At 46.0% G+C, this 26,755-nt stretch overlaps 1 protein-coding gene and 1 long non-coding RNA gene across 5 annotated transcripts; both read left to right on the top strand.

Annotated features, from left to right (window-relative positions):
• The first annotated feature begins 1,857 nt into the window (after positions 1–1,857).
• On the top strand, positions 1,858–17,359 carry LOC108918400 (uncharacterized). 2 transcript variants are annotated; one of them, XR_001964845.1, is made up of 3 exons: positions 1,858–2,116; positions 4,426–4,537; positions 17,296–17,359. It is a non-coding gene; the product is annotated as an uncharacterized LOC108918400 (long non-coding RNA). The 2 variants fall into 2 exon arrangements; XR_001964846.1 differs by having other exon boundaries at positions 4,429–4,537.
• A 38-nt stretch (positions 17,360–17,397) lies between these two features.
• On the top strand, positions 17,398–25,539 carry ccdc120b (coiled-coil domain containing 120b). Of its 3 annotated transcripts, none has more exons than XM_029247901.1 (10): positions 17,398–17,456; positions 17,552–17,642; positions 17,942–18,072; positions 19,786–19,902; positions 20,011–20,131; positions 21,987–22,043; positions 22,380–22,536; positions 22,674–22,775; positions 23,264–24,352; positions 24,509–25,539. In XM_029247901.1, exons 1-10 carry the CDS (start codon positions 17,409–17,411, stop codon positions 24,591–24,593), a joined length of 1,998 nt encoding a protein of 665 aa, XP_029103734.1. In that variant the 5' UTR covers positions 17,398–17,408; the 3' UTR covers positions 24,594–25,539. The 3 variants fall into 3 exon arrangements, with proteins under 3 accessions (XP_029103734.1, XP_029103735.1, XP_018581042.1); XM_029247902.1 differs by having other exon boundaries at positions 24,512–25,539; XM_018725526.1 differs by having other exon boundaries at positions 22,437–22,536.
• The last annotated feature ends 1,216 nt before the right edge of the window (positions 25,540–26,755 follow it).

Here is a 26,755-nt window from a genome sequence, read left to right on the forward strand (position 1 = left end):
TTAATGTACACCATTACTATGAAATTTATCACCTCTCTCAACTGATTACCTGCATTTTTTTTCCCCTGGAACTTATGTGTGTTCCATTGAGCAAAAACCTATGAACATCACTGTCTCAATGAGTTTATGTAGAATTTTATTTTAATTAAATGAACTGGGATTATTAAGGATACTATGGGAAGTCCTCACTTCACAGATGCTCTGTTGAAGTCGCACAAAGACCCTATTTCTAATGCACAATAGGCCTATTTCTTAATGTTTGCTTTGTTCAGACGAACTGGGGCTGTGTGCCTCATCGACAGTAGAGCAGTTACCGCCCTCCACAGGAGCTCAGGTGCACCGAGAGGTGACCCGCTCGAGAATTTCTCCCGCCTCATTTTGCCGCCTGAAGTCCGCGAGCGTCCGCGAGCCGTAAATGAGTTAGTTACAGTCCTATAGGGGGCGCTGCTCCCAAGCCCACGTTCAACAGAGCGGGGATTTAACTGTGAACGAAAACCCGCCGCCGGTTTCCCTGCTCGGTGCGGCGGTGCAGCTGTGTCGCCTTCTGCTCTTGTACTGAGCTACACGCGATCTGCACAACATTTTTAAACGAGCTTCTTGCCACGTTCGTTCATTCTATAATCCTCCATTAGAGTAAGCAATTAGCAATTATCACATCGTGAGGTAAAATTGCTACGCCCATACGCAAGTTATCGCATACATTATTATATATATAGTATAGAATAATATAAAGTATTTAAAAAATTACAGTTCTTTGGCGTACGCCAAAGAATTGTAAATATTTTCTTCAGTTCTAAGGATGCCATGGATGGAGTCCTTCAGCGAAGAGCAGGGTATCCGCGTTAATTGGGTGGCGGCAAGGAAAGAGTTAACTGCAGAGGCCGGCTTTGGAATATTGAACAGCGGGGAAGCAGCAGCAGCATGATCGCAGTGTGTGTGTCTGTCTGTATGTATGCGTGTGTGTGTGAGAGAGAGAGAGAGAGAGAGAGAGAGAGAGCGAGTGAGTGAGTGAGCAGAGAACAGATACCCAACCTTCACACGGACCGGTGGGTGACACGCGTGCGCTGCTCGAGGAGCTCCCGGATCCACGGCCGTGGGGATGCCGAGGACCGCAGGACCCGCATGCAGAGCGCAGAGGGGAGGCATCCGATGAATCCTTAGTAATGGGAACGTGAGCCCACCGAAAGTGAGGAATCGCAACAACAGCCCCGTTTTTCCGTCAAATCAACGCCCTGCTGCGCCGCGGCTCCTCCTCGACCTCGCGCCGCGAAGCCCGCGGATCGGCTGCTTGAACTGCAGCAAAAGACATTCCATTCAGTGTTGAATGAATTTTTTAAAAAATCCCCCTTGCAGTGTGTGCGGGGCAACGCGGGGAGCGTTCGCTGTGATTTGCGCCCAACGTTTCAAGCACTCGTTTTGAGGAAGAAGAGCAGAGACTACCTGTTTGTTGAAATTGCAGGACCCGCGCGGCACGCGGATGCACGCGTGTTTGCGCTGCGCCTTCGCGATACGCGTCTGTGCGAGCGTGACACGGGCGGCGCGACGAGACACCTGCTCTCCGCCTCGGAGCGGCGATCGCCCGGGCCAGTCCCTCCGCACGCCGCTCTCATGCGTGGTGTCAGTGCGCGCGTGTCACTGGTGACCCCCCCCGCCGCCGTGGGGCTCGCTCGCGGAGCCGCGCGCGGCCGCGGAGCTCCTGCACACCTCTCCTCAGCGGCTCCTTGAGACCCGGCTGCAGGGACGCAGAGAGAGACGCTCTTCTTCCTCCCGCCGCTGTCCCATCTCACATCTGCTCTGCCTGCGCACATTTCTCTTCCCTCTTCGATGAGCTGCGCGAACGGCGCCCTTCCTTCCTCCTGCGCTGAAGCAACAAGATCCTCCGATGCCATTGGAGTTGATTCTCTCCGCGCAAGTGGGAAAAACTGATGCTGGCGAAAACACGCGTCCCTGTTCCCAGCCCGTCGCTGTGACACTGTGTTGAGGGCAGCGGCGGCGGCCTCCAGGTGCGGCATGATCATGTGTCATTGCTGAAGCGCGGCACGCATGCTGTGATGCTGAGTCGTCCCCACATCCACATCCACATCCCTGTCCACTCAGGACGGATCCACCCGAACAGGTGCGTGGCCGCTCACTCGACACCCACCCGCCCCACCATTTACCTGTATATTAATAACAACAAACGGTAACGTGTTTCACATTGCATTAACAACGTGGACTGAATGTTCTGCGTGCTGCTGTATGTATGTATAAAATGTATCAAATATATAGAGGTTAATAATGGGAGGGGGGTGTTGCAAGCCCTTATGCTCCCCCCCCCCTCCAATTTGTCTATAACTCCACCACCAGTACTATTTATAATATTTTGGTGCCCTCCAGTACCGAGGAGCTGTTATGTGGCTGATGCAAATTTAAACAAAACCTTCAAGTTTTTAATAATACTCTTCTGTTGGGTGATGTGGAGGGTAAAATAAAGGCGCGCAGTGCTCTTGCCTGCAAATCGTGGAAGAGGAGTCGAGGCCCCTCTCTGGAGGAAACAAGGTTAACTGGAAAGAGGAGCGGACGGCGGCTTCGGCGAGGCCTCGGAGATCTTGTTGCGCCGGCCAGTGTGCCGTGTCACCTTTTCTCTCGTGCTTTTACACACATCTGTTGACGAGGGGCGGTAAGAGAGGCATTTCTTCAAGGTCCTTCTCAAGTGAACTCGTTTGACTCCTGGAAGGGAGTTCAGTGGGAAAGATTGAAAGCCAGGGGTGGAAAAGGAAAGGGATGAATGGAGACCCGGGAATAGTGGGGCATTTTGTTTGGGAAAGAAGGATCTGGGCAGTGGGAGGAGTGGAGAGAGAGGGGACACGGATAGGGAGACAGGAAGACGGCGCGCAGCAATGGGTATAATTAGAGCTCGCCGTGCTTCCACTTTCCAATTAGACATTCAGGGCAGCACACACACTGCCGCTGGAGGCTTGCCGTATATTTTAATCAGATCCCAAAATCAAAGGCCTCTGCCTTCCCTGTCTCTCTCCTCCCTTTCTCTTTCTCCACTGTGTGGGACACTGTGCATTTTCTGCAAATGCAAAATGCTACAGGGGGGTGTTTGTTTTTTAAATGGAACTGGGGCCAAATAAGTGCTGCTAACCATCAGCTGTAAAATCAGACTGGTTACACTAATCTAAAATAGACAGTTACGCTGCATTTCTCTCCGAGAGTCTTTTAAGAGGGGCTCAGGAACACTTGCGTGGCTCTCCACCTCCTCTTACTCTAGATACTCTTCGTGTTATTATGGTATTATACATGTTACTAAGTTTTCGTGCGCTCGGTGAAGACCTAAGAATACACGGCGTCTTTGGTCTGCTGTCTCCTAAAGAGATACCCTTTGTCATACGGCACAGTCCGCAGCAATTTCGGAGACAAACGGTAACTTTCCGCAATCGAATGAAAGAGAAATAACCAGCGAACAAATAGGACACACACACATTGACTGAAGTCGCGGCAAACCGGAACCTAACCCGGCAACACAGGGCGTACGGCCGGAGGGGAAGGGACACAGCCAGGATGGGACGCCAGTCCGTCACAAGGCACCCCAAGCAAGACTTGAACCCCGGACCCGCCAGAGAGCAGGACCCAGCCAAACCCGCTGCACCACCACGCCCCCTATGGAACAAATAAAAAAAAAAAGGTTATCCTTGGATTCTCTTGCAGTCAGTTGGTTTTAATGTATTTAGAATTTTTGAAGAAAGTCATGAATAGTTTTGAATAAATTTGGGTCTAATTATGACATCTGTGTCGCTCTTGAATATTTTACCATTGCAAGGTTTTCTGTTAGTTTACTGTAATATTATTTTTATCTACGTTTTATGCTTTGACCAGGCGAATGGACTAGTGATAGGCTTTGTTCAACATTTCTCAGTTGCACATGATTTTATACACAGTAATATACCATAGGGGGGTGCGGTGGCGCAGTGGGTTGGACCACAGTCCTGCTCTCCAGTGGGTCTGGGGTTCAAGTCCCGCTTGGGGTGCCTTGCGACGGACTGGCGTCCCGTCCTGGGTGTGTCCCCTCCCCCTCCAGCCTCACGCCCTGTGTTGCTGGGTAGGCTCCGGTTCCCCGTGACCCCGTATGGCACAAGCGGTTCTGAAAATGTGTGTGTGTGTGTGTGTGTGTGTGTGTGTGTGTGTGTGTGTGTGTGTGTGTGTGTGTGTAATATACCATAGTGCACACAGAACTGTAAAGTCTATCTGATTGAACTAATTTCCAGTGTTAGTGCTGAATTCAAATAGGCTGTTGCACTATGCTAGCTGGCTGCAAAAGCAGGTGTCCCACCTCTGCCTCCCCACGGGGTCCTCTGCTTCTCCTCGGAACACTGTCGTGCAACTCTGGGTGCCGGGTCTTCGACAGTGCGTAGTGTTCAGGATCTGTCCTTGTGCCCCCAGCAGAGTGGATTCACTCAGGGGGAAGGCTACACCACCTTGCATCTCCTCCACCTCCTCGAGGCTGGGACACCAGGGCATGTGAGAGAGCAGAAGGGGTCCGGGGCAATAACAGGTAAGAACTGATGGCTGTACCCCTCGATACCTCTTTTCTCACTTGTATAATGAATCCTCCTTCACCTGTATGCTGCTCCCTTGGTTCATATGTCAAGGGATTCTTTATAGAAAAAGAGCTCAAAGTGAAATATACATTGTTTTTTACATTACCAGTAAGGTGGTACCGTGAGGTTAAGCGGTACTGTTCTACAGTAACTGGCCAGAGAATTTGATCAAGGAGGAACTGTCAGATCCACTGTGTTAAATACATTCTTAATCAACTCTGGGGGTTGTTTATTTGGAAAAGCAGGAACCAAACGAATATTTCGAATTTTTATTACATTCCCAATTTTAAAAATCTGACTTAATTAATTTTTATTCTTATCTAACATAAGAGCCAACAAAGTGGGGTTAATATGTCTTTACCCTGACTTTTTATGTCGAAGGCTGTTTTTTTTTTTTTTATTTGGCCATACTGCGGTATTTTAATATGATATCTAATATCAAAAGCAATACTCATGATGACAGAAGTTTGTTGAGAAAATGAACGCGAGGGCTTGCACCGCCAATGTTTCACGCAACTTTTAAAGCATTTCTTCACCAATGCAAAGGAGGTTCTGTAACTGACTCGTGTTGTCAAATCACGAGTTGTGCCGAAGAGCGTTTTGTGGCTCGTGGCTGGAGTGCTGGACATTCCCGTAGCGTACCCCTTACGGCGGTATGAGGGCCGCGGGGCCTTTATGTGAGCAACGTAGCTAAGCTCCAGAGCCATGTTTTACAGCGGGGATATTGGTTTGAACATGGTCGGATGTGCTCATGCCCCGTCTAGACGGTGAGTCACCGTGATTTGGAAAACACAGCTATGTGGCTGCCGCAGTGTCTCCCGCTGTCTTCGGTGCGGTCGTCTTGTGCCGTGAGCGCCGTTCGCACCGCTACACTTGGCGGAAGGCCACTCTGCCTGGCGCACGTGCACGCGTGTATGCTCGCAAAACACACACACTCGCGCAGCCGTACAGCCGGCTACTTGTCAGAAGACTGCATATTGACCTTGTTGTCATCCTCCCTGCCTTGTCAGACCGGCTGACTGAACCTCTCAGCACATTCCTGGGAATAAACAACACCGACTCATTGTGGCTTTTATTAGCTTTAGAATGAAGTGGTGACAGAAGCTTCAGAATGAAGCGCCAACACCATCTTGTTTGGCTTTATTTTGCAGTGCGCGTCTATAGTTTTACCTTCTATTGGGTTTTGATGCTACTTTGAAGGATAAAGACACTTATTTAAGCAACGCTTTCTGTTTTGCATCATTGCAGTAATTTACAACAAAACATGGACATTATTAATGGATTGGAAATAATTTCAGTAATTGTCCAGGCTAAGTTAGTAGAGACCAGCTTAATATAGTGATGGAAAAATATATCAATTTATAAACTATTAGTATAATAGATTATATCAGGATATGAGTTACAGATCATAATTGATTGACGCAAACCATCCTCCAGATGTCTATGAATGGGTACGAGGTGGGGTTAAGGGTTATTGACAGTACTCCACCGTACTCATGATATGCAGCTATTTTTGGAATATGATTTTCCACATTGTTGCCATGCAACATATGCCTTCACCGCCAACTGCGTTCCTCGCCGTTGTTTCCATTCATCGTTCCACATATTTTGCGTTGCGGTGCTGTGAAGAACTGAAACCATGATAGGCAGAAATATGTAGGTCATGTTTTCAAGGCAATCACCGGAGATTGGGAATATTTCTCCGCGAATGTATTGTTCGCAACCTCAGCATGTTTTTGTTTGCTTATTAAAAAAAGATTTTGATGCAGTTCTTCCCCTTAACACACCTCTTAAAGAGTAAATTAAATATCCGTTGATGACGACAATAAGAGCTTCATTCCAGGGATTCATCAAGGACACTTCTGTCCCTTGAGACCTACCAGCACATTTACTGCTGAGTGGTGGAAGACTTGTGCAAGTGCTGGATGAGATGTGGAAGTGATCCCGTTCAGAGGAAAATGAACACACCTGAGCACAGCCAGTCCGCAAATCCCCTTCGCACACACTCAGTGTTTCAAGGAGGCAGTCATGACCCACTCCAGGGCAATTCATTCGCATTCCTGGAGTGCTCGTTCCATTATGGTTCCAAGCTCTCCTTACCTGGCTAAGAGCTCTGAATGGAAGTTAAAGCAGCTCATTTGCCATGACGTGGTTTACGGCCTGCCTAGAACCCAAACCTAGTTGAATAGTCCTAGCTGGTCCCTCTAGAGTCAGTCTTTTCTGCTTGGAACATGCCTGATGAAGAAACTGGGGTCTATAGTCATTTTCCCCTTATGTCCCCTATGAGCCACTACTGAAAACACACACCCCACCCACAAAGTTCAGTAGACAATGGTTCACTTGTGTTCCAGCCAATTGAATGGAGGGAGTTATTTGACCGTACCACATTCTTTGATAATGGGAAGAACGTGGTAGAATCAAATAACTCCCTGCATTCAATTGGCTGGAACACAGATAGACAACAAACAAACAACAAATCTTGTTGTTTGTCCCTACCATGATCTTGGACACCAGAAACCCTCTCCTTACCCCACAAATTTTTCATAGACGACAGAGAGATAGGAGAGCAGCTGTGTATCTGTTTAGGGTCCTCAGAGGTCAGCAATGATCACACCCCAGGTACACACATTCAACTCCAGGTACACCAGGAGAGATGCTCAGTGCAGGCAACAAAGTTAGCAAGAATTCCTGAATTCAGTAACAATATTAAAAGTTCACTTCCCATTGGTAAAAAATGGTAGTTTACCATTTTTTTTAATACCATACCAAGACATTATCAGGTCTTATTACCTTAAAATACGCACAGCCAATTTTACCATACAGCCACTACAGATTTTCTAAACTTTGCGGAATTCTCACCCCTGATCATAGTGGGGAAATGTTTAAATAATCGACAAAAAAAGGCAATATACAATGTGTCTCATCTGGACATTCATTATTTTAAAAACATTTTCCAGTTTCATATTACCATATTTTTCTTGTACCTTACAAAGCAGCTCCTATAAATAATTAATACATTGCTAAATGGTAAATAGGCTGTTAAGTTTGAATGTACTCCCTGGCAAAGGAGGTGCAGAGTGACTGCTGGGAGTGTTGCTGGGATTCTGGCAACGTTTGCGATTGGTGCCCTGCTGCCGTGACACCCACTTAATATGACCATGTTGCAGCCCAGCAAGCTTTCCAACTGAATTTTGGCTCCGAAGCGGTGGTCCCAGCATGACACCCAGCGTTCCAGCACGAAGTGTCGGAAACACTGGTTATATCGTGGTTCCAGGCGATTTCAGAGGAAACGTTGGGCGTCTGAAGCGTGAGACGTAGCCCTCACCAAAGCAGTGTGGTGGGCTCCCCCATCCTGCCTGGACCCGGCCTTCCACCCTTTCCACTCAACCCCCACCCCTGGCCGGGGGGACGGAGACCTCTGCAGGAAGCCCACAGCTGTGCTGGTGAATGAGTCCCCACGGCTTTCTCAGAGAGAACCCTCACATGTTTCTCCCACTAGCAGAGCCTTTCATCTTCTCAGATGCCTTTTTCATCCGCCTCGTGTATGAATTTATGCATAAAGCTGCCTGTCTCCGCCGAGGCACGTGGAGTCAGGATCCACAGGCCTTGGAGAAGAAGGGAATCTCTACAGACGACATCCCAGAACTGCTGGAATTTGAAGAAAGATGGGTGTTGACTTTGGTCTTTGTTTCTGCTGTAAGAGTCAGTGTTCCCATCTATTACTGGTGGTGTTGTGTCTGAAGTCTGAGCTGAAACTACTGTTCAAAAAAAAGCATAAGAAGCATGAAAAAATGATTTAAAAAAGTGTTCGAAATCCAGATTCGATACAGAGAATTACATCATTTTAATTGTTTGGTGTAGTGCAGAAATGTGTAGCGTTTGGAGCCGCTACCTAGACGTAAGATGTTACATCACATTTATGTATTGAGCTGATGCTTTTGTCCAAAGCAACTTACAGTGTTAACACCCACACACACACACACACACACACACACACACACACTGTCTACAAGCAGGGTCACGGCGGATCGGAGCCTATCCAGCAACATAGGATGCAAGGCTGAAGGGGGAGTTGGAGGGGACACATCCCAGACAGGACGCCAGCCCTCTGCATGGCACCCTAAGCAGGGCTCGAACCCCAGACCCGCCGCACAGCGGGTACCGGCCAAAACTGCTGCATCACCGCAGCCCCCTGTGCCGTGAAATCAATAGTCACTAATGTTGATCATTGGGGTTTTTTTTTTTTTTTTTACAAAAACCAATGCTTGGTTTTCAAACGAATGCTTGGAAATCCTGGCCTTTTCACCCTGTATAAAAAGTTTCTATATTACCTGCAAATCCTCGCTGCACGCATCTATATCTTTAAGGAAGGACTACTGCATTTGCTAGATCATCTTTATTCTATGGTTCTGTGGCAGGTAAGGTGTTGAGAAACACTAGTAGTGACGTTCACAGGTTAAGCTCTGTGTTCGTGTTAGCAGTGTTCTTCTGTCAGCCTCGAGTGTTTAGAAAAAGCAAGGTGGTGGTGTTCTGTTGTGGCTCTCAAATCAGTTGCAGGTGGAAGTTGTTGAGCTGCTGTTGATGAGACTGGAGAAGAGCTTGTCTGTGGGCTAACTTTCCATTCCCCAATATAAGCAGCTTGAAGTCCTCGAGGGTCTTCGTTTGCATCAGATGCGATGATTTGGATTCAGATGTACATGCGAGCAATGCTTTCCAAGCAGTTAAGGACACAAACAGCCAGCTTTGGATATACCGCAACATCCACACTGTGAGAATCAAAACAAAACAAGAACTTAGTCATGCTTTTGAAAGAGCCAAACATAAACTGATGGGGAAAAAAACATGGTCAGATGAAGACAGGACAGAGAAAATTGATACCCTTCTCAACTGTTTGCTTGTCTTTTAATATTGCTATACCTCAATGGTGGTGCGGTGGTGTGGCGGGTTTGACCGGGTCCTGCTCTCCTGTCGGTCTGGGGTTCAAGTCCTGCTTGGGGTGTCTTGTGATGGGCTGGTGTCCTGTCCTGGGTATGTCCTCTCCCTCTCCAGCCCTATGCTCCCGTGTTGCTGGGTTAGGCTTTGACTTGCTGTGACCGTGCTTGGGACAAGTGGCTTCAGACAATGTGGGGGTGTGTATGTGTATACCTCAATGGGCCATAGTCAAGATATGAGGACATATTCATTGTTGTGGGTAATAAAAGTATAGAGCTAGTGGAGGGTTACCACAAAATAGCAAAAAACACCATGTCTGTTGGCCTGTGGGAGAATCTCTTAAAAGTGAAGTGAAAACACTAGACTTGTGGCTAGTGCCACGAACTGAAGAAAAGGGCTCCTCCAGTGCCAGTACTAGTGCTTTTTCCTACAAGTGTGTTGTGAGGGGAAACGGGAGCCCTCCGGGGTGGATGGAAAGAAGATCCTGTTGTACAAGTCACGGATCCGGCAAGGTTGCGCGATAGCAACGGGGAGGACGCAGCCGACACACGCCGGACTCGGTGCGACGTCGGCACGTATGCTTTCCTTTGACGTGGTGTTTGTTTTACACAAAGGCCTGCTGGGTCGTTCGTTTCCCGGACGGAATTACGGTTCCTCTTTTGTGGGCGTCTTTCATCGTCCATCATAAAGCCGTGACCTTTGGCAACTGTAGCGGCACAGTATTGAAATTCAAAAGTGCCTGCTTATTTAAGCCTGTTTGTGTGTTTTTTTGACTCACAACCCCCCCCTTTAAAAACAGCACTTTCAGCACGCGAACGCAGTAGTGTCACGACAACGCCGTTTCGCCGAAATAGATGTTTCGCCACATCTTTTTCAGCGAAATTGTTGCGAATCAATTTTTCCGTCGAAGTCTGTGCTTTCGCTGCCCCTGAGTAAGATCAATCAAGGCGTCTAACTGAGCACTTAGCTGTCAATTTGTTCCTTTTCGCCCCTTTGCGATTAGCATTTTCTCACTGTTTATGGAACAGTTTGCTTTGCTGCATTTCCCTTTTGCAGTTTGAACATGAGGTGTGCTTTGTTTGTCATTCTTTGTTTCTTTTCAGCCATCTACTTCAAAAATGTATTCCAATTTGTCCCACCATTTGTAGAGCCCAGAGCAGATATTTGCAGAACACCAGAAATATTCAGCTCACTTTTTTCTAGGGTATACTAACATCTTATAGGAATATAGCTTATTTAATAAAGGCTAATAACATCTGATTGCAGAGGTACCATCTTTATCAGAGATTCTTAACCTTTTCTAGGCTGCAGATTCTTTTAAGAATCCTCTGAAGGCTGAAGAACCCTTCCTAGAAAAATGGATGAATAAAAAAAAATTTCCTGCAAAATGTTGCGCAAAAATATTTATTTCACTGAAGCTTGATTACACACACACTGTCTGAAACCGCTTGTCCAAGCGGGGTCGCGGCGAGCCGGAGCCTAATCCGGCAACACAGGGCTCAAGGCTGGAGGGGGAGGGGACACACCCAGGACGGGACGCCAGTCCATTGCAAGGCACCCCTGCACCACTGCACCCCCCAACTTGATTCAAATAGAATTATGTTATAGATAGAAACGGCATAGTCATGTTTTCAGTTTATTTTTAACTTTCAGTTGCTATTTTCAAAGTAAGCGTGCACCTCATGGACCCCTTGCAGCCCATCCAGAGACCCCAAAGCGGCCCATGGTCCCCAGGTTTAGGGCCTCTAGTCTAAATGTTGTGCTAAAGAAATACGCCTCAGTTTTGCCTTTCATCAAACTTTATGTTAATATTTCTTATATTGCAAATGGTGTCCTTACTCATAAACCCAAAATTGTGCTGCTGTCGGCAAAGAAGTGTTGTTCACATCTAAACGTCATACAACTGTGCGTGATCGCTGTGTGTGTTTATGTGAGAGGTCAGTGGAGGCCAGGCCTCCGCCAGCTGTGTACACACAAGAGCTGCATCCCGCCCCCTCACCTGCCAGCCACGTCATGTATTAAACGCTTGCTGCTGCAACGTCTTCTGAGCAGGACAGTGTGGGACATTGCGGAGACCAGGATGTCCCTTGTTCTAGTCATCTACGCTGCCATACTGAGCATCTTACAAGACACCCATTTTCTGTGGCAGCTTCTCAGGCTCCACGTTGTGTGAAACAAATATACCTGGATGTCAAGTATGGGGGGTGTGGTGGCACAGCGGGTTTGGCCTGTGCCTGCTCTCTGGTGGTCTGGGGTTCGAGTCCTGTGCCTTGCAACGGACTGGCATTCTGCCCTGGGTATGCTCCCTTGCCCCAGCTCACTGCAACCCTGCCTGGTACAAGTGGCATCAGACTCTGTGTGTGTGTGTGTGTGTGAAGTACGGGGGAGCTGGTAGTATAGTGGTTATATTTATTCATTTTGCAGATACTTTTCTCCTGCTTGACATACATCTCAGAAGAATATAATATAATGATTAATTAGATAATGTAATGTAATGAAGGGGGGCGTGGTGGCGCAGTGGGTTGGACTGGGTCCTGCTCTCCAGTGGGTCTGGGGTTCAAGTCCTGCTTGGGGTGCCTTTTGATGGACTGGTGTCCCGTCCTGGGTGTGTCCCCTTCCCCCTCCGGCCTTACGCCCTGTGTTGCCGGGTAGGCTCTGGTTCCCCGTGACCCCGTCTGGGACAAGCGGTTCAGAAAATGTGTGTGTGTGTGTGTGTGTGTGATGTAATGATAATAAAGTGTAATGTATATAAAGTGTAATGTTATGATAATTAAGATATGAATAAGATCATTTAATCTAACGATAATAATGGCTAGAAGTGCTGCCTTTGGACCCCAAAGTTGCAGGTTTAAATCCCACCTCCAGCTGTAATGTCCTTGAGCAAGGTACTTACCATGAATTGCTCCAGTTAAAAAGAAGTACTGTGTTTTAAAAATGGGTAAATAATTGTAAGTTGCTCAACATTGTAAGCAGCTTTGGAGGAAATCATCAGCTAACCGAATAAACATAAATGTTCTCATCACTTCCTTTCTCTATACAGTTTCTCAATCACGTCTTTGTTGGTATTTTTTTAATATTTAATAATGACTAGAATAAATGGCCTATAGTAGTTGATAAATAGCATTCCGTCTCCAGTGAGGGATGAGAAGCAGTGGAGCACTTGTATTATGAGCTGGCAACACTCTCGTTGATTGTGTTTGAGCTGCAGTTGAATAAACACCTCTGGACAACAGTCTGGTGAGTCGTCAGCATCTCAGGGGTGCGTCACAGTGACTAACTGTAACTATGTTGTTCTTTTATTGTGTATATTGTAATATAATATATTGCTTTTATGTAGCACCATGGTCCTGGAGGAACACTGTTTCAATTCACTGTATGAGGTTGAAATGACAGTGAAGCCACTTTGATTTAACTGTCACTAGTTTTTGAAGGGTTCATTTACCACTTTTCTCTAAATTGACACACACTGGTAAACTACTTGTCCATTTAGACAGCGGGGTAGTTTTAGTGGAGCAATTGAGGGTATGTACTTTGGTCAAGGGTACTACAGCTGAAGGTGGGATTCAAACCTGCAACCTTGGGGGCCAAAGGGTGCAGCTCTAACCACTACAGTACCTGCTGCTCATGTTCAGAGTGGAATACAAAACAGAGAAGCTGAAGAGATGCATTACGTACAATGGAAAAAAGTGACGAAAAAATAAGAAACGAACAGCAGTTAAAATCATACCAGCTGTCAGTGCTTGAAACTAAGGACAGGAAGGGAATACTGTGTTGTTCTGGGGCAGTGATTAAAGTTTTATTTTCTGTTTTCTACCTCTGGGTGCCTGCAAGCCTAAAGAGGGTCTTCTACCGAAGTTTGTGGGACATTGTAAAGAGGAACATTTTTGAGGTCGACCTCTCGTCTCGGAGACGGAGCCGCAGTCCTGGGCCGGCGTGCGTTGTGTTGCCTGCGTAGCTGCAAACCACCCACCAGGTTAATATTCACGAAGCCGTGGCTCACTCTGCGGCGTTCCTGCATTCAGGAAGCCCTGCTCGGCAACCCCGAGTCAGACGTAGTGCTGATCTCCCCTTGTTTTCCTCCCTTTCCTCATCAAACAGGGGTTTATTGGCAGCACACGCCGCTGTGCTTTATAGCACATTGGCATTTCCACACTGGTCTTTACAGGAGACGTGTGCTTTAGTGATCTAACGCTCCTCAACGCTCAGATCGTCTGTGGCACAATGATAAATTCCTTTAACAATTTTTTTTTTTCCTCGATCTTTTCAAAGGAAGCCCTGGAACATTCCCACGGGACGTTGTTTCAGTATGATATTTCATTAACGGTTCGTGTGACTTTGTCAGGTGTTTTAACGAAATGTATTATATGTCACAGGTTTTGAAGGAAAAGAGCAGGGCAGGGTCAGCGCTCAGACTGATCCAAAACGGCGAAATTAGTAAATCGCTGAGTCAGTCAGGTTTGTATTATAGAAACTTCACTAAGCATGTCACTGCAGTAGTGTTGTTTAAAACGATACCTCTGAGCCAAGCCGTAAACATAACGTAATCGTAAACACACCCCGGGTTCAGCACTGCTGTTTGTGTTACTGGTGGGGGAGGAACGAATGAAGTCGGAGTATAAACAGCACTTGTTTACGGATTTGCTCTGCCTGCAAGCTTTACTTGCCGCTCACCGTTCTACCGCAACCCGTAGATATGCCCGAAAAGGAGATCCGCCACCAAGGACTGCGAGGGGAGATTCCAAGGAGCTCGGATTTATACCTGCGTGACGTCATCTGTGTGTGTGGAGACCTCCCGTGCCTTCTGAGCAGAGTGTCTTCCAATCGGCGTTCCTCTCCACCACTCTCTACCTGCCTCTACACATCTCTGAAGCCGATGTCTTTTCTGTCCGCCTTGTCCATTCCCTCATCGTTCTTCCGCTTTCCGCCTCTCCTTCTCCATCTCCTCGTTCTCCCAGCATCTACATTCCTCCCCCATCTGATTCTGCCTTTGTCTGACACATAAATCGATCACAGAGTATTACAGACAAGGAAAACATAAGCATTCCAAAGGTGAAGGACTCTGCTGGTGTGTGTGGCCTACAATCTGTTGTTGCAGCAGGAAAGCTCAACATGTGAGGTCACCCCCCCAACCCCCCCCAGGACCCACAGAGGTTTCCAAAGGTCCGAATGAGAGTTCCTTTGCTGAACACCTTGTTTACGGGTGGTATGCTAGGAGGAGGGAGGGGTCCAGGAGGCCTGTGTCTACCAGCTGTGTTGGCGGTTACTGCAGGGACAGCGGTCCCAGCAGCCTCTACTTTTTTCCACCTTGCCAGTGTGGCTATATTTAGCTGAACGTAAATTATAAGAAGTGCCCAACGCCAGGTTGCAGATCCATTCTGCAGACAGTATTAATTTCACACATTTTTTCCTCCTACCAGTGCAGCCAGTTTCAAGTAGCGGCTGCATGTGCACTTTTTTTTTGTCTCGTTGGAGTGTCGTTGCCTGCTGTTTGGAGTGTATACAGCTGCATCTGGGGAGGAAAGTGAATGCGTTGTCAACTGGCCCACCCTGGGCCCATTGATCCATCCATTTTTCACCCCAAACCCAGGCTTTACTCCCTGGAAGTGAGCACATCCGCCCCTTGTTGGAGCAGCCTGGGAGGGCAGGCAGCATTAAATAAAAAAAGATTAAAAAAAAAAAACCACAAAACTGCAGAGTAAGACATCTGGATATTTTCAGTTGCTCTCCAGATCAGGTTTGTCACACCGAATTCTGTAAAAGTTGTAATTGTTTATTGTTGTCTATATGTCTGTAATAGCTCTGATGACTTCCTGTAGCTGCCCAGGTTCGAGTCTCCTACAAGACAGTCTAAAGATCAGCATCCCAGTGCCTACGAGATCTGATCCTCTCTGGAAGGCCTGTCATATCCGAGTAGTTTGTGAGGATTTCCAAGAGCACGTTATTATTCAAAAGCATGTTCCAGACTCGAGAACTGCAAACACATGCCAAAGGTTGTGTATTAGCTTTAGTTTATTATGTTAGATTCCTTCATCTAGAGAAGATAACACACAATGCCCTTGTTCTGGTTGAGTTGTGAAGCATCTGCTGATGAGTATGTAGCCTCAAAGAGGGTTATTTCCTCACTGCCCTCAGACTGAGTCCCTGTGATGATGGTGTGACATATTGAAAAGGAATTAGAAGAACGAGCACGTAGGAGCGGACTTTGTCCATAGGAGTGGGATGGATTGAAGTTTTAGAGTTTAGAGTTTCCTGCTCGGTGTAACCCTTTGTTTCTGAGCATGCCGTGTCTCTTCCATGTAATGTACTATGAACCTGTATCTCAGCAAGATGCTTGTGCTGATGAACTTTGGGTTGCATGGTAAGATCTCAAAGCACATATGGTGGCCTTCAGGAGAGCTGCCTATTTAGACTGATATGGAACACAGAAGGTTTTGTATTGGAAGACCTTCTCTCAAAGCCATTCCAGAGTTTCACAGTTTGTCACGTCCCTCGAGGCAAGAACATCTATCGATCCTTTCAAACTATTCAAAATCTTTATGCTACTGCAGTTAAATCAGTCCCTTTAATGGACTCGTGCTCCATCTAGGATGTACCCTGCCTTATACCTTGTGCCCAATGCTTGCAGGAAAGGCAGACAACCATGACCCTGCATTGTGCCACCCATTATTGATAATGGATGGATTGATGGATGTGTGGACGGATTTATAGATGCTTTAGTTAAATCAGAGGGTCTGTAAACTGGAGCAACAGAACTCAGTGTGGTGGAGAATACATGGGCTTCTTGGGAACGTTGTTTCTGTGCTATAAGACAGTCTTCTCACACACATTTCAGGTACACTTGGGCCTCATGTAATGAAAAACACTACAATATACACACACACAGTCTGAAATTGCTTGTCCCAAGCAGGGTTGCAGCAAGCCAGAGCACAAGGTTGGAAGGGGAGGGGACACACACAGGAGAGGACACCAGTCCATGGCAAGGCACCCCAAGTGGGACTTGAACCCCAGACCCACAGAAGAGTAGGCCCTGGCCAAACCCACTGCACCACTGCACCCCCTCAACATTAAGTTTTTCATACAAAAGACTTTTTATTCAGTATAATGACATTTTTGTCCATTGTGTCATTTTATTTCCATTGAGCATTTTCTTCCGTACAATGGCCATAATTATAAATCCATACAATTCCAAACAAACTTTTTCTCACAACCATATATAGTTGACCAAAGTGTTGAACTTTCTTTTACTATAAACATTAATACTTGACCTGCGGAATAAGATGAAAAAACTCTTGAACTCTGGTCACCTTTCTGGACCTTCGAGCTGCATGGCCACCCCTGCTAAATACTGTAACCCTCTGCCGTTGAGTTGCTTTATGTATTTGTGTATATTTGCATTTTCTGGGGGGGGGTGCGGTGGCGCAGTGGGTTGGACCACAGTCCTGCTGTCCGGTGGGTCTGGGGTTCAAGTCCCGCTTGGGGTGCCTTGCGACGGACTGGCGTCCCGTCCTGGGTGTGTTCCCTCCCCCTCTGGCCTTACGCCCCTGTGTTCCCGGGTAGGCTCCGGTTCCCCGTGACCCCGTATGGGACAAGCGGTTCTGAAAATGTGTGTGTGTGTGTGTGCATTTTCTGGCTATGCTCATTGTGCCTCTATGCTGCTGTGAGGCAGTTCTGAGCCTGTTTACTCTTACTGATGCAACTGTTTTGGACATGTTTAGTATATGAAATGTGTGCATTCTATACCCACTATAATTTGTTCTGTTTAATCTCTGTGTTGTTGCAGGGCACTGTGTTTGAGAAGATTTGTGTGGCAGAGAGAAGCACAGCGGCGCACCCTTGAGGCTTCTGGGTCTCACTACAGCACTGTGGACACAGCTAGTTAGTACCTAGTGCTGAATGGCCACAAGTCTGAACCACAGCAGCATTAATGAGTATAACTGCAAAGTGAGATGCTCATCATGCACCGTGCTTTTCTGCGCTTTAATCGCAATGACCGTAGAGCTGCTCTCAATGTAAATCACATCCTCTGTCATCCGTAGGTGAGCTACAAGTTGACTGGTACGACTGGGCGATCGCACTCGATGGAGGTGAAAGGCCGGCTGATTACTGCCATGGGTCTTCCAGCTCCAGGTGAGGGCGATGTTGTGTTTTTAGCGGTGGCTTTGTGTTTCGAAGTCAGTCGAAACAATCCTGCCCATGTTCGTGCCCCAGCTGGGGAAAGAGATTACAGCTGCTCTCAGGTCTTTTCTAAATGAATGATTGACACCATGTCACAGATCACAGATCACTGTACCCACAAGGGGCTCTTGACTCTTCTTTGTGACAATGACTTTTACAAGCCATGCATGCCATGGTTTTGGCTCTCTAAGAACTGGGGGAACGTGAACATGTGAACTTTGTCAATGCCTGTTGTGTTTGCTGCCACGCAGAGCCTCAGAGCTGTCGGGATAGCAAGCAGCAGGCGGCTCGTCTCCTGGAGCTGCAGGAGAGAAAGCGGAGCCTTCAGTCTTTGCTGGAGAGTCGGCTGGCGGAGCTCAGACGGGTTTGCCTGCTGGAAGCGGTCGGTGTCCTGTCCTGCTCTTTCTAATATACAATGTCTTCCCGTTAAATTACATTACATACCTTGCATTATATGAAAGTGTGTAAAGGTATGAGCAAAGTCACTAGAGGATGGGGTCATGTATCATTAACGGATCTGCTCCCCAATATCTACAAGACCTGATCACTCAATACACCCCAACCAGACTCCTACGCTCCTCCACCTCTCCCCACTTGGTGGTCTCACACACGAAAGGTCCGAAATCAAAAAGCACAAAGGTTTTCAGTTCTTTATCCAATGTGGTGTGTGTTCAGTAATTTTGTGATTAGAAATTGTTGAATAATATAGAAACTTTTATGCAGCTGCTCGTATCACGTGTGCTGGTTCATATGGAGGAATGTGACAAATCGACTGGACTCTACAATCACGTCTGCATCCAAATCTCTCCCTTTGTTGATGCGCTGCACTCTTCGTATTGTTCGTTGAGATGCACGTTTGGAGAAAAGCCTCTGCTAAATTAATAAATGTACATGTAAAATTACAGGAAGTCGTAGTCTTAGTCAAAGAATGTCATTTATTACGGAATGCAGACCATCATATTTCATGTACAAGAAGATGTGAACATGTTGAAAAGGAGGTGATCTGTGTGCATTTGGCCTTTTGTCCTGATGAGGAGCACTTGCTTTTCTCATCTATGCAAACCCACCAGGATTTTCCTGGATAGCAGAGAGTAGATGCTAAAGCTCAGGCTCAGGCTGGGGTGTCATGGATCTGTGCTCTTTGGCGTCCTGTGCTAAATCAGTCACTCACAGTAACCTGCTGTTCTCTTGCAGCACTAATCTTAAACAGCATCGGAGTGATCAGGGCAACAGCAGCTTGCCAGTTGGCTCTTGATGGCCGGAGTTTATACAAAAACTATTTAGCAGTTTATGTATTTCACGTTGTGGAGAAGCAGAGAGCACCTGCCAGGTGATTAATTTCACAGCTCTAGCTGTGGGAAACTGAATGGTTCCTTTAAACTACATGCCAGCTGTCCACATCTCCAGCCTTATCCCTCTCTAGCAACGTGGCCGTGCTCACGGTTACAAGTCATCTGGGTTTTTCAAAGGGTGAATTCCCTCAAATACCTATTGCGATAGATTAGGATATATGGGGGTGTTTCAAAAGGTCACCTTTTTGCTGCTAATTGACAGTGTAACCTATTCCACATAAGATGTTACATCACATTTATTTATTGAGCTGATGCGTTTGTCCAAAGCAACTTGCAATGTTAACTCACACACACACACACACACACACTGTCTACAACCGCTTGTCCCAAGCAGGGTCGTGGCGAACCAGAGCCTATCCAGCAACACAGGGCACAAGGCTGAAGGGAGAGGGGACACACCCCGGACGGGACACCAGTCCGTCGCAAGGCACCCCAAGCAGGAGCAGGACTCAAACCCCAGACCCACCACAGAGCAGGCCCCGGCAAAACCTGCTGCACCACCGCGCCCCCTACAATTTTAAGCCACTTACAATTACCCATTTATACAGCTGGGTAATTTTACTGGAGCAGTTTAGGGCAAGTACCTAGCTCAAGGGTACTACAGCTGGAGGTGGGATCCAAACGTGCAACCTTTGGGGTCCAAAGACAGCAGCTTTAACCAGTATACTACCAGCCATTCCCATGCGGTAAAGATATTGCAGTCATTTGTCACCTTTCTGATGCTACAACATTAATATCTGCAGGAAATGACTGGAGAGCTTCCCAGTGAGTTCCCCTTGGAGGCCGGAGAAAGACCCCCCCTTGTGCGGACAATAATGGGAAAAGCTCACTCTGTTGCCATGCAGAATTCTAAGGAAGAGGTAAGCAGGAGAATTTAATTATATCAATATCTCCACAGTATCTCCGCTGTGGGGATATCCAGTATCTCTAAATATCTCCACCTCACTTCACTGTGATGTGGTGACTAGGAGGAGGTCAGTCAGAGGATGCCGAAGAAAGGACTTTTCAGTGGCGCCCTCCTCAGGCAAAAAGAGCCGGAGCAACACCACTCACACAGCAAGAGGATGGTCCACCGTGGCTGTCACACAGGTAGAGCATATAAACTGCTTTTCAAAGCACAAAGCATTCCATTATTCAGCCACAACGTGGTGTGTGAGAGCTCACAAAAAGGTTAAATATGAAGCAGACTGTCTAGAAATGGGTGGCGGAATACAATGACTCCTCTCCTTCCGAATACAACGGGATAGGAAGTGTGTTCATAACTCCAATTGTTCTTAAATCCAAAGTCAGTCACAATAAAACCTTAATAATACGGATGTCCCTCAATTTATTCACTGGCCAGCTTTTGTAAAAACCTCAGATAAAGCTATAATGAATAAAAAATTGTAAGACTTTTACAGCTGGTCACTTAAGAACTTCATTGGGACTAAACTGGTTAATTTCTCAGATTTTGTAAGGAGGTTGGGGGCTTGTCATTAGTTATATTAGCAGTAATCTTCACTGGCAAAAGTGGCAGTGTTGGATAAACTGAGTTTGCTATGAAAATTGCATTTCTGCATATATAACTCTAACTCTTCTGTTATGAAATGCCCTTTTGTTTAGTGTGAGTCGTACGTCCGTTGGAGAAAAGCATCTGCTAAATGAATAAATGAAAATTAAAAAATGCAAATGAATGAATATAAATGTCAACAACTTCAACAGCTCCGTAGGGGTGGATGGCAAGAGTGGGATTTTTATGTACAAGAAAAGAGCGGTGGGACCTTGACGTGCAGGCAACAGATGTTCATCATCTTGGAGCCAGAGATGTTACATGAAGGTGCAGGATGACAGAGAGGTGGCACTTTGCTGGCAGCTCAAAATTGGTAGAAGTAGAAGCCATGGAATAATCTACAGGTCGTTCACCTTCTGTTCGCTTCTTTTTCACTTTCTGCACCCTTTTGAAAAACTTAAGGCAGCAATTGCTATTTCTAATTGTCACCTCTCAGTACATCAGCTGAAATTTTGGTGCGCAACTGGTGTGCTAGGTTTCCTTTTATGAAAAAATATGAAATTCTGAAAAAAAATGTTTGCATTAAAAAGTTTGGCACTCAGAAATTTTATTGCATTTTATTTTTTATTAACTTCAAATAACATTCAAATTAAAAACTAAAAGAATTAGAATGAGTTTTAGCATTTTAATTTAATTTAATTTAAATCTTAAAATTACTGAGAATAAAAAAGTTGTCATTTCTACAACCTTTTATTCAGTCTCGGTTGTTGGCAGTTCATCATATAAGTGTGTGCAACATGTGTGAGGTTATGGGCTTTTTCAAATTTCTTACCTACAAAATCATGAAAAGTTTAATAGTAAAACAATATTATAAATAATAAACAAATCCCTTTATACTTGTTTACTAGTTAGGTTCTGTAAAAGTCTTGGATATAGCCATAATAAATAAAAATGCTTTGCAAGACTTAAAAAAAAAATGTATTAACTTCATTCTATATTAAAACTGATTTAAAATGATTGAAAATAAGGTTAAACTACATTAAAATCAAATTTTAAATTACTGAAAATAAAAATACCTTGTCGCTATAAAATCGCACTACGTGGCGCTTGTTTATCTAATAAACATGTGCAGTGTTTGTCATCTTGTTAAGCAAGTGTGGATGCTACTTTCAAGAGTAAGGAAAACAGTGGAACTCCCAATCCTTGTCACCCCCAGGCAAATACAGCAGTTTGTTTTTCTGGCGGAAGTTGCAAAAGTGCTGAATTTGGCACCCTGTACGGGTTTGGAAAGAAATGCTGATGAGGAGCAATTATTTTAACTAAAAGGATATTAAAGTTATCTGGATGGCTGCAAGGGGAGCTCCCCTTACTGAGGAGTGAAGGGCTGCAGGACGTACACCGACTGGTGTTTCCTCTCACTGAAATGATGTTGTGTGTGTGTGTGCGTATCTCTAGATGAAGTGGTGAAGACAGAGAGCACCCCTGTTTTGAACACCATGGGCCAGGACAACGGTGAGATGTGCTTACACCCGACACACAACACAAAGCTTTTCCAAATACAAGTTGTTTTATTAAGCATCTAAATAAGAATAACTGCTCTTTGTGATTAAATGAAGTACAGCAGTGACATTGCCAGGATATGGGTTGACTGTTTGCGTACCTAATGTTCTGGAGGAGTAAACTTTCAAGAGAGCAGCAGTCAGTGTAGGGGTTGCAGCGCTCGCTGAATGATGCTGATCGTTCATCAAAACTGCATGGACAGCAGCGTATATCCGCAGCCTCATTCTGCTCCCTCATGGCTTCCTGCATACATCTGTGTCAGCATCACTGCTGATCTCTTGCATGCAGGGGAATCCTCCCCAAGCAGCACCCAGAACCACCTCTCCCCCTCTCGCCCCCGCCCAGCCCAGGGGAGCCCCGACAAGCGGCTCGGTAGGAAGCCGTCCCCCGTGGAGATCTACTATGAAATGAGAAACCGGCGCAGTTCGGTGGCCAGCTCAGCCAGGTGTGTGTCCTCAGCTGTAGAGACCCATGCTACCGTAGTGCAGCATGGTGTAATCCGCTGGGAGAACTGACCACGGCAAATGTGGCTCTGATCTGCTGTAATTTTACTTTTAAGTTTGTTACCCTTGGTATATGCAGTCCGAGTCACTCCCTTCCGCGAAGTACGTCCAACATGGAGGGCCGGAGCGTCCCAGCCACGCCGCTGCTGTCACGGACCGCGATAACCGGCATCCACTGGAGGTGAGTCTTGTGTTCTGCCAAGGTCCCCAGATCCAGAAAGACCTCTTTTTAGTGCGTTACTTTGGCCGCCAGAATAATTGTCAGTACAGGTTTGCGGCTTTGTCAACCAGTTTTACTTAATTGATATGACATCTAACCTGTTTTGAAGAAGGAAATGGGGTAGCTGGTAGTGTAGTTGTAAGAGCTTCTGGACCCAAAAGTTGCCTGTTTGAATCTCACTTCCAGCTGTAGTACCCTTGAGCAAGGTACTTACCCTACATTGCACCACTAAAATTACCCAGCTGGGTAAATAACTGTAAGTAGCTTAACACTGTAAGTCCATCTGGAGAAAAAGCATCAGCTAAATAATCAGTATAAATGACCAACAGTGTTGAGCAGTCTAGGCATGTATGGTCAGATAGCGTATATAGTAGTTCATAACCAATTGTTAATACAGAGCAAATGTGTATTTTTTTAGTGTTTCAGCATCTTTTTTCCACCTCTCACAGGTCTGAAGTGCTCGGTGGACCTACAGCAGAGCAGAGTTCAGACAGCTTTGATTTCCCACAGCTGGTGCCACTGCAGGACGGGTCCTCGCCAGGTTCCTTTGACCGTGGTGGATGCCCTGGTTCCGGCACACAGGCACGCCGCAGCAACAGCTCAGAGGCCCTGCTGGACCGGTCAGCCTTTCCTGAGGATGGTGGACGTCGCACCGGAATGCCCCCCAGAGGCGGGCCGTACAAGAGTTCCGAGACACTGACGGATGGACGGCTGCGCTACGTGCTCCGAGGAAGCCCTGAAAGACACCCTGGCGAGCCTCCTGGGGAGCAGGGCAGGATGCGCTCATCGGTAGGAGGCCGTGCAGGCGGAGGGGGTTACAATGCGGTCCTCATGGACTACATCTGGGGCAAACAGCAGAAGATACAAGTGCATCAATATCCGCTGTGGCAGCACCCGTCCACGACTGGTGGGAACAGCAAAATCCAGACCGAGGGGCATCCCTCTCCAATCTCATCTGCCACCATATTGACCCAGTTTCCTGATCCACCCCCCTCTCAGAGTCCCACTGGACCCCCTGCTCACAGTCCACTGATGCTCCGGAGCAAGCTGGGTGAGTTTCGCAGGGTCACAGTGACCCGGACCAAATCCTGTGGACCATTCTTCCCTCCGCAGCCACTGGGGGCTATTTTGCTCCCTGGGCATCCTGAGCCCCCCCATGGCACAGCCGTCTCAGCCAGCTCCTCAGCGGCCACCCTGTACCCCTACCAGCCCGAGCAGACTGCTGCCCCGCTGGCTTGCCGACCCTCTCACTTTCCGAACCCGGGCCCGGAGGACTCAGCACGCAACCTGCACAAGGCCCTGGCTTTGGAAGGCCTCAGGGACTGGTACCTGAGGAATGCTCTGGGCTACGCAGCACCATCCTCTAAGGAGCCAGAGGCTGGTCTTCACCGTCGCCCTCATCACCCCCTGCACAGCTCACACCCCCACCCCCTGACACACCAGCCCCAGTCCGTCCAGGGCGACCATCCTTACCTTCACTTCCACACCCCACAGATGACACTGTCAGCGAGCTTCCACGGTCACCCGCTGCACAGCAGGTAAATAGGTCGACGTGTTTGTGTGTGTCACGAGTGTGTCTTGTTCTGTTGTGTATACTTGTGTTGAATGTGTGTGTAGGCTTCAGGACATGAGTGCTCATAAATGACTTTCAGAGATGGGATGGGATTCTTTATTCATTTGTTTTTTTTGTCCAGTAGGTCTATGGAGCTCTCTCTCTACCACGACCTGGCTGTGAAAGACTCGAGCGCTGACTCGCCTGCTCCAGGGACCTTGGTCTGATAAATGTAAACACACACACACACTCAGAAACCCATACGCTTACACACAAACAAATACACGGACACTGGGCCAGCAAGACATTGATAGGTTCTTGAACTGCAACGTAGATTAATGGAGATTTGTATGATAGCATAGTAGTTTCCTAAAAGTGAATTAAAAATAGACTAAAATCATGCTAAATCAGTTATTTTGGACTGGTGCTTCAAAGGTATTGGTATACATCAAACAGTTATCTTCTCACGTGCTTTTATTAAAAACTGATGTCCTGTGATGACAAAACAACTAAAGCTGAAATTTCTCAGACTTTTACCACGCAACACTGTAGATGAGGAACTTCTGAAAGGAGTCTGTCATTGGCCAGAACAACTGGTCAACTTGACCATCGCAGCATACTCTGTAGTTACAAAATTTACCAGATCAGTGTAAAAAACAAGTCTGTTTGCTCAGTGTGTCACAGCATATACGGTAACCTTTGCACCAGTTCTGTGTAAATATGTATCCCATGTAATTATAAGAAAATGGTGTAGAGTTTAATAAAGTCGGGCTTCTCAGGGTTTGATCCATGTTGAATTTACTGGCTTTGTTCATGTCCTGAGCCACAATTGACAAATTTATATTGGAGGCACCTAATCCTCCTTAAAGTAAAGAAGAGCAATACTGATCTCAATTTCTCTCCCCTCACTGAGTTAGGAATTGTTTACATATGATTTATTCTGGTGGTTGTTGTAGAAATGCAATTCTTTCTGCAGTGTGATGAAATTCAACAAAACTAATGGTACAAAATGCCTGCAACTGAGAATAGATGTACAAATATATACAGATGGTCCCTGCTATATGGTGCCCACCTGTACTTTGTACCGCAGGTATGTCACTCCTCAGTTGTGGCCATTTCTCACTTTAAAACCTTTAACTCCACAGATGTCCCTAGACCCACAAGAGCACACACTGTAACCTCATTTAGAGTTTAAAAATTTGGTTTTATTTTTGTTGTAGGAAATGTGTGTCTTATGACCTCCTTTTACTTCTACGGTCCATCCTCTGTGTACAGTGATATACGGTATCATTTACCATAATAGTATCATATATGATCAATATATATGATCAATAGCATCATAAAAAGTTACCAATTACAGCAACTGTTATTAAAACAGTAAAAGAATAAAAATTTATGAAATGCAGTAATGATTAGCTGAAAGTATATAAGAAATGTAGTTGATTACCCTGTGTTCCCCTTCTCCTACTTGTCTTTGTGTTTCTGCACAAAGTGCATATTTATACAGTATGATCTCTTTATTTTATATTTCTTCATTTTTTTAATCCCAAATATCTTTTAAAATTGACCAAAAACAGAATTTAAGACACCCCCAGCAAAACATGAAAAGTGGAATAGAACTGCATGGGCCATTGTTTGTGATCATATCTAGAGGAAGCTTTGTTCCACACTAGGTGGCACAATTAATTTACTCAAAACAAAAAGGCGGTCTTTCGAGATTTTAAAACATCTCCAGGTTTTGAATCTTGCGGTTCTCAGGTTCTACACGTGAGAATGGGACACAGAGCCAATATGATCAATATGATTAATCAGAAGATGTAATAGGGAAAAGTGACAATGTACTGTATGCTGCCGCTTCACAGAATGCTGTTGTAGCACAAAAACAATACTAAATATTAAATAAAAGTGGAATTTGGTTACGTTGCAGCGACGGCTCTTGTGTGAAACCCGTGAAAACATCATGTTTTTTCATTCATCCCATAATCTGTGAAGTGCTTCCAAACAACTGTGAAAGAGGAGTTTCTCAGTGACATATTAATTTGTATGGAAAACTGTGTAAAGAGAATATATGTTGAAAATTATATATATGTGTGTTTATATATTATATTATATTATACTATATATATTGTATATACACACAGTATATATGTAAGAATTATGTATACATTTGAATTCCTTTCTTGAAAAAGGACCGATCTCTAGAAGTATATTATTATCATTCTTAAAACCGACACGTGGAAGGAAGGCTCTGAGTGACTCAGAAGATGACTTTGCATGAGAGAAACAGTGTTGTTATGAGGAAAATATTACATAATTCCAGAGCTTTGAGCAGAAACCTGAGATCGACTTCAGTGACATAACAGAACCCCCGACCCCAGTAAAGATGCCT

Source organism: Scleropages formosus, chromosome 22 (genome assembly GCF_900964775.1).
Source record: "Scleropages formosus chromosome 22, fSclFor1.1, whole genome shotgun sequence".
In the NCBI taxonomy this organism is placed as follows: Eukaryota; Metazoa; Chordata; class Actinopteri; order Osteoglossiformes; family Osteoglossidae; genus Scleropages; species Scleropages formosus.

Excerpts from the sequence above, each read along its gene's own strand:
- ccdc120b (XM_029247901.1), top strand. The coding sequence starts at position 17,409 with ATGGCCACAAGTCTGAACCACAGCAGCATTAATGAGTATAACTGCAAA. Across the intron at positions 19,903-20,010 it reads TGCAGAATTCTAAGGAAGAG|GAGGAGGTCAGTCAGAGGAT; the intron begins GTAAGCAGGAGA and ends TGTGGTGACTAG. Across the intron at positions 24,353-24,508 it reads GGTCACCCGCTGCACAGCAG|TAGGTCTATGGAGCTCTCTC; the intron begins GTAAATAGGTCG and ends TTTTTTGTCCAG.